An 8,557-nucleotide genomic window follows, 5' to 3' on the forward strand; every position below is an offset into this window, starting at 1 on the left:
TGTTTCTGTTCTTGTTCTTTTCTTGACTTGCTTTTGATTATACGGAAGTATTGATCTCTTTAAAAGTTCTTTTGTACTGGGAAGTATTTTTAGAACTAGAAACGTAAGAAAAGAAACTACAAGTAACTACGCTAGGAATAGTTATGTGCTTCTGGTCATTCTTAACATCTGAACTTAATGCAAAATTATCTGATGAATTATTTAAGGAATTAATAATTCAATGGATAATTTTAGAACTTGTTTTAAGGAATTAAATCAAGATACTCTCATGTGAATGCTTGAACAGAGAATATATGTTGTTCAGGATCTTACTGTAATGTTAGTCAAAGACCAATTCCAGTGATCTTTTATTGCATTCTTTAAATCTTAATTGTTTACGTTGTAAATTTCATGTTTAAATCCAAGTTGAAATCACAAATATCATCAGTAATTGATCTTGATAAATAATTTTCATTGAAATACGTAACTCAAATTCCCTTGGGAGAACGATACATTTTTACTTATCACTTATCACTGTATTACTTGTAACGATTTGGTATACTTGCCAAAAAGTTATCACCTCTATATATAGGCACATAAATTTAAGAATACTTAGAAACCCTAAAATAAAGTCTAAATCCCAAAACACATAAAACTAAAAGAAAATAAAAATTATAGATTTAAATTTTTCTGTAGCGAGGTCTGCTCGTCCAAGGAACACAAATTGGCTCGCCTACTAACGTTATGTAAAATTAAAATAAAATGTATTTAAATTTTTTGAATTATTCTTCAATTGTGCTCACTATCTTCATATTCTATTAAGTTCCCTCATTCATAGAACATTATAAGATTTAAGGAGACGCGTTTTGATCTTAGACCTAGTCATAGATCCTTTGAATTGCAAATGTTCTTTCTTAAGTTTTTCTCACATATGTTTAAGGAGATAATCTTCTATCATATCCTCCTTTTTGAAGAGAATTTATCCTCAAATTCGTACTACTTGAAGATTATTTATCTGGAGGGTTTAAGTGACCGATGAAACCTTATTATTAGTCCCACGATGGCATCAATGTTTCGATTCCAAGTCCGCCGAGTGACATTATTATGGTTAACCATCGTATTTTCGAGGTATTGTCCATTTTGAAACGTGAAACTCTGTCATTTTTTTTTCTTAAAAGATACCTTGAAGAGTAGAAAAAGGAAATAATATTTAAACTATCTTTGGTCTCAACTCTCAAACGATATGAATAATGGATGTGATAATAATAATAACATTAATTACCAATAAGTTTTAACTATGAAAGTAATTAATCTCTATTAATTAATATCTCTCTTTTCCTTCTTTTACAACAATTGTATTATTCTAATCTGGTTAAAGACATGTTAAAATAAATTAAGGATTAACCTACTTGTTAGATATTGACCAAAGCCAACAATTTTTGTTTGCATTTATCACACGTTGTCATTTATGCTATATTACTACTTTAATGTGCTCAAGTTCATTTTGCAGATATTTAACCATTCCTTCAATCACAGGATCAACAAAAATAGAATAATTCATCAGTTGTGTAGCTCAAACTTCAGATAACCTAAAAAATCACTTCAAACGTAAAAGATATAAAGAGCATGATCAAAGGAAAAATCAGATAATTTATGAGTTAATTTTGAGTGTTAAACTTTATATAAATGACATTTTTTTTTGAAATATTGTATATCAATATTCTAAGACTTTATCTTAATCTAGTCTGATTTAATTGAGAAATAAATAAATTTTAATCAATAATAGTTTTCATCAAAAAGACAAACTCAAGCCATGCTCGAACTATTTGACATTGATTTCAATACATTATATAAAGAAATTAAATTATCTTCTTTCATATTTAATACTCTTGATTATTAATATATAATCAATTTTATTTATTTACAACAAAAAATATCTATATTTAGGAGAACTTTTACGTATAAGGAAATTTAGGGAAAGTAAACCAGGGAAACAAAATTTTCACAAATTAAAATTACCTTATCTATTAATTAATTTGCAGAAACTTTTCTGTATTAGTTTATTCAAATTCTATTTCAACTTATACGCAGATTAGGTTTGATTTAAAAAAGTTCATTCTTGTTTTCTTACTTTTATCTTTGAGAATTATTTATGGAGAAATTGATCTAACCATGCCCACGCTTTTGCTTGGGTTCTAGAAAGTGTTTTTTTGCAAAAAAGAAAATTGTAACTTTTGTCCGTTAATGTATTCTGAAGAAAGGGAACACTTTGAGAAAAGAAAGGCTCAAGAATGTTTAGAGTTTCAGCACAGCAGATTCATTATGACATCTCCAACTCTTCTATTCACTATTACAATTTTTTCACTGATATGATGCAACTCAAATTCAAAATCTTTTATTTGAATATTTATTCTTTGTTCATCTAACTTATTTTTTAGGAATATGATTTATAGGAGAGAAACAATCAGGATTTTGACCAATATTTTTTAGGAACCATTATAATTAACTTAAAATTTGTATATTTAATATATTAAAATTGAATATATCATTTAATATAATTATAACTATAAAAAAAATCACACGTATATAAATAATTGTCTTTTGTGGATTCAAATTCTTGAACCATCAATACTTGAATCAAAACTAAAATGTTTAGTTATTTATTTTTTTAATGTAAATAATCATATTATCAATAAGAAATTCATCTTTTATTACATAAAATATTTTTTTTCATAATGATATAAACAAGAAGAATTAAAATAAGATGAATTAAACTATCATTCCAGTAAAATATAATTAACTTTTCTATTTTTTTCAAAAATTGCCATAATGTGTTATCTTCTATATTCATAAAAAGTGAATATACGAAAGATTTATAATATAAAAAATTATGATAAATTATTAAACTGATATTTTATTATCAAATATTAAGTGAGATAAGAAAGAAATGTATTTTTCTTCTTTAAAAATAAAATAGAACATATGAAAAATAAAAACAAAATTAATAAATATCTTTCTCTTTAGAAACAAAAGAAAATAAATGAGAGAAGATAAGGACAATATTTCAGAAACTTTAAAAACAATAAAAGAAAAAATAAATATATCTTAATAACTTTTTTTACTTATTATATTTAATTTTATATTTTATTATTGGGGTTTGTTAATTTACGTAATTTCTGTACCAAATTTTAGTTGACAAAAATATTTTTATATATTATGAATTCTAAGTTTTAAAGTTAAAAGTATTTGAATAATTTTTTATTTTTTTTAATTTTTGATTTTAAATTAAAATAAAAATTATTAAAATATTTTTGTGTTTTTTATCAACTAAAATTTGGTAAACTTTAAGCGGTTATATAAGTTAGCAGACTCTTTTATTATTTATTAATATTTAATATTATTTCTATCAAAAAAATAAACAAGTACTCAGTTTAATTTCTATCAATTACCACTATATTATATATAATTTAATTTTTTTTCTAATATATCACATGTAATTTAAATATTTTGGAAAGGTCATGGCACCTCCCTTCTTTCTAAGGTCCGCTCCTAAAAATAATATCCGTTGAACATAAGTTTTGTATGAGAAATTGATATTTTCTACGATTTAAAATTTTAAGATAATAGGTTTATAAGTATTTTTGTATGATGATAAAAAAAAATCATTTCTATCAAATATAAGATTTAATTTTGATTATGAATTTAAATATGAATTTAAATTTCAATTGAAAAAAATAAAAAAATAAAAAATTATATAAATTTATTGTCTTAAAATTTTAAAAGTGATATGAATTTAAATTTTCTGAACATAGAATTTCATACGTAAAAAAAATGTGGATGGATTAGATGAAAAAACGAATGGAGAGGCGAACATCATGATGAGACAAGAATGGGTATGTCCGCAACTCCAATTACTGCCATTTGACAATAATGTAGATTAGATTAGAGGTCCCATCAATATTATTTCTCAACCTTTCTTTCATTAATCGCTTATCCTTGTAGATGCAGGGGACGCTCACCATATCCAGTAATACAAATTAAACTACTTTTACATCTTCAAGCAACATACTCCAGACAGACACGATTAGTTCAACAGTTTCGCCAGATTAGCGGAAACCCACGTTTGCTTTTTTTATTCTTAAAACCCATCTCTACTCTATCATTTTTGTTCTTCAAACAAACCTTCACTCCCACGGTATCTTAATAAATATAACCAAACACAAGAATAAAGAACAACATAGCGTAGTATGACCGTATGGCATCTCCTTTATATACTTACGCTTCTTACTTCTCTAATATTCCACTAATCATACTCCTACAATATAACATCATCCCATTCATCACATTAAATTCCATAACATTGCATTTATTTACAAAACTTTTTTAAAAGCACGAAATTTGAAATTTAGATATAAAAGGACTACTAGTGGGCCCATCTTGTCCCTGTTAAGGAAAACTAACCATATACTATATACTAACACATACACATACACACCTGTCCCACATATTCCACCTTATTTACATTACTGCGTACGTAGATCAAAACTACTACAAGTTTTCACTGTAAAAACATGGACAAAATAGCTCGATAACACGAAATTTCAACCTAAGTTTTAGATGATATGTAAACAATTAGCAAAAAATTAAAGTCGTTGTAGGCAAGGAAGCAATCAGAAATATATTATATGTATAGACATTGAAAAGTTGACAAATTGATTGCACGATATATTATATTTGCACTAACAATTGAAATATAGTTTTGCTAAAATGAAAGTGGGAAAATTGTTACTTTTGTTCTTGCTCTTCTAACTTTAATCAAATATATTCTTGTTATATCGTAGTTATGCAAAGGGGAAAAAAGGTATAAATATATTACACGTAGATATTGTATGGACTATGTATAGGAACCAAATTAATTATTTTTTAGGATTATTTGATGATCATTTGATTGTTGAACAGCTTCCCCTTCCCAAGAACACACACTAAAGAGGGAATGTTTCTGTTGATTCTTGGTTCCAAGTGTCGTTGGTTGGAGCGAACATGAATGTTGTTGAACTGATTTATCCATCTGTATATACTTTGGGCACCTGGTAATAAAATTGGATTTTTTTTACCCGTGCTTAGTATCAGCAATTAACAATTAACATGACCACTCATAAGAAAAAAAAAATTAAAATGGTATAAAATATAAGATATCAGAAAAACACTGTGGAAGATTCTCTTAGATTTTATGTGAGATTTTTCACCTATTTATAATTTTAAAATATAAGGTTTCTGACTGGGTCAAAGCTATTGGAAACAAATAAGTCACATTTCTTCGTATACATGGAAGGTATACATTTTGTTTATTGGGTTTACAGCGGAAGCAATGTTTAGTTAATATTATGGAGAAAAATAATATTATAGAATAATTATATATGTACGTATTTTTTATGGTTTATTGACGCAAGTTGGAAAGCTATATATGGTTGATATCTTGGCTTTATGCAATTCAACAACCATGACTCTGATCTGGTTGCTTGCACAGCTGATTATTCCGCAACATATAAGATGAACAGTGAGAGTAAGTAAATAAGGTTGTCAATAAATAAACCATTTTGCTTCTTCTTCCTCCATTTGAGTCTCTAAATCAAAACCACAAATCTCTCGTACTTTGACCATTGGGAGGCTGCCATCTCTTTCTCTTTCTTCATTCCTATAGCTACCCCACTCCGATATTTTGCTGGTGAAACCACATATCTACCAGAAGAGGCTCTCTTTTTATAGGAGAAAAAGGCTAGAGAACTATCCTTTTCCTTTTCCTCTCTCTCTCTCTTCCTCTTCTCTTTCACTTCAAACCCTAATACTTGATCGATCCTTTTTGCAATCTGTAGTGGTAGTAGTGATCAAAAACCCAGTACAAAGAAAGAAGCATAGATAGGAAAACAGAGCAAACTTGTATTCCCAACCTCTCTGCGCCAAGTATTAAATGCATGATCATCCGTGGGCTGTTTATTCCTTTGTTTACGTAACACCCTTTTGCACAAACACAGATTAAGTAAAAGCGAACCGAGCACTGTGTGCTAGTTGCAGTGTTGCAGAGCCTTAAAGACGTTGGTAGGAGGAACCACTTTCTCAACACAACTAGCTTGTCTTTCCACAACCAGAAATATCTCTCTCACTTTTTGTTTTCCTCTTCTCTCGCTCCCATACCTCATTCATTCTGCAGCATACCTCTTAAATGAACTCTTGTTTCTGCAACTAATCAAAATCTCTCCCCACTTCCCTCCCTCACGTCTTTCCATTTTCCGCTTTCATGGATTCGGCCAACACTAGCGGCAGTTTGCAATCTTCAAGCGGTGCCGATGAAGAGTACGATTCACGCGCCCAATCATCCTCACTCTCTGCCTTCTTAAACAACCAACAACCCCCCACCCAAGTTGCTTCCTTCAACACTGCCACCGCCACTGCCAATAACCTCCTCCCACTTATCCCACCACACCACCACCAAAATACCCACATGTTCGACCCTTTACCAACTTACCTGGATCCGCTTACCCAAACCTCAACATCACTTCTAAACCTTGACGTTATGTGGTCCAAACCGGGCAGATCCGAACCAAACCAAACCAATCTTGCTAACTTGATACCTTGCTCCTCATCGTCACCCTCGCCGCATAACCAAGCTTTTGTCTCCAGTCAAACAAGGGGCAGCAATAGTAGTGCTTTTCCTACCTTGCCTCCAGATGGTGGTTCCCGAGGACTAATGCTTTCGGTGTCAGCCGCCAATAATGATCAAATTCAAACCCACAGCACCACCAACAGTACCAACAACAACAGCAACGTGGTTCGAAACCCAAAGAAACGGTCAAGAGCTTCGAGGCGTGCACCCACCACTGTGCTAACCACAGACACCACCAATTTCCGAGCCATGGTTCAGGAATTCACAGGCATCCCCGCACCACCCTTCACATCCTCGCCTTTCCCGAGAACCAGGCTGGATCTCTTTGCTTCAGCCGCAACACCAACTTTGAGATCCAACCTTAACGTTAATGTTAACCCTTTGGACCCTCCGACGCCACCTCATTATCTTCTTCGCCCCTTTGCACAAAAACTGCAATTCCGAAGCCTTCACCCATTTCCTCCTTCCCTTTCCAACAACACCTTATCACCTTCAACTAACTCTACTACTAATTCAACTTCCATTAACTACCAACAGCATCAGCAAAACCTGTCCGAACATTTTGGACTTATGAAACAGCCTCTCAACTATAACAACGCTCCTACTCTCGAAGCATATCACCATCCCAGGTACCCTCTTGGCAACTCTTCTGTCCTTGTCTCAAGACCACAACAACAACCCTCCTTGGAAATTCCGCCGAGTCTCAAAATGGGGGTGTTTGAGGAGCTGGGACTGAGACACGAAGGCCATGTTAACACCGACCTCGGGTGTCTTCATCAGAACATGGTTTCGTCAACATCGGTTGGAGTGGGAGCATTGTCAAGTGGAAACAACAACAACAATAACTTGAGTAATGCTAATCCTTCAACGGAATGGGCCCAGAGAACGGGCACCATTACCAACAATGATTGCGATCACGGAGGAAGAGGAGGAGGAGGAGGTCTCAGTGGCACTGTCAGCTACAGTGACATTGCAGAGCGAGTCACCAATGGTAAAGTACACTACTCAGCTTCTTCATCGGATTTTCATGGAGATAAAGGACCAGAGTTCAGTGTAACTGCCAGAAGCCAAGGTATGGTGGAATCCTGGATTAATTGTTCTTCTGATTAAAGCATGGGCCACCAAACAGAATAAGAAGAAGAAAAAAGGATTGATGTTTGTGATTTCATAAAGTTTAAAGCAACTAATGGTACTATATGCTAGTATAATTCTAATGCATGGAAGACAGAATCTTGGTATCCTCATCTTAACTATGACCATCAAATTAATTATTAATTAAACAATATTTTTCTTTTTCTTTTCATTGTGCTTTGCTTCCCCTCAAATAATGTGTAAATAAGTAGCAGCTAATTAACTTCTCTCTCAATTATTGTTTTCCCCTCAAATCTTGAGTTGTGCTTTTAATCATATATATACACCAAAGGACCCTGGTTGTTACAAAAGGATCCTGCTAGTTTCAAAGTGTTACTCCCTTTATGTATTTTGTGTCTTTACTATGTCAATGGGTGTGAGATTATAATATATGATACTGGTTTTGACTTGCTGAGTTTAAGAGAGAAATTGTATGTATAATCTGCTGTGTTGATTGAACACGATTAAAAGAAAAAAAGAATGTGTAAGCATGAATGCCTCTCTCTCTTTCTCTCTCTCTTGGTTTTGTATGCCTTCAATTCATTTGGCATCTAATGTACGTTCTGCAAAGAAAGATCTTTCTCTCTTTCTTTATCAGTCTTTAATTTAACGCCGATTATAAAGTTGTGGGTTCTAGGAGTAATTGGTGGCGACATTTGGGGAATTCTTAGCCGCCGCATCCTTGTTTTATCGAAATCAAAGACATTTTCATATGTTTCCAACTTTTCAAGATTATGACAATGAGATATAAAACACGTTACACATGGCCATGTATCCATGGGTCCA

The 8,557-nt window shown here is 32.0% G+C and overlaps 1 protein-coding gene across 1 annotated transcript; it reads left to right on the forward strand.

Moving 5' to 3' along the window:
* The first annotated feature begins 5,524 nt into the window (after window positions 1-5,524).
* LOC108337064 (uncharacterized) lies at window positions 5,525-8,107 on the forward strand. Its single transcript, XM_017573507.2, has one exon. The coding sequence runs from the start codon at window positions 6,275-6,277 to the stop codon at window positions 7,748-7,750; it is 1,476 nt and encodes a 491-aa protein (XP_017428996.1). The 5' UTR covers window positions 5,525-6,274; the 3' UTR covers window positions 7,751-8,107.
* The last annotated feature ends 450 nt before the right edge of the window (window positions 8,108-8,557 follow it).

This window comes from Vigna angularis, chromosome 1 (genome assembly GCF_016808095.1).
Source record: "Vigna angularis cultivar LongXiaoDou No.4 chromosome 1, ASM1680809v1, whole genome shotgun sequence".
NCBI lineage: Eukaryota > Viridiplantae > Streptophyta > Magnoliopsida > Fabales > Fabaceae > Vigna > Vigna angularis.

Excerpts from the sequence above, each read along its gene's own strand:
- LOC108337064 (XM_017573507.2), top strand. The coding sequence starts at position 6,275 with ATGGATTCGGCCAACACTAGCGGCAGTTTGCAATCTTCAAGCGGTGCC.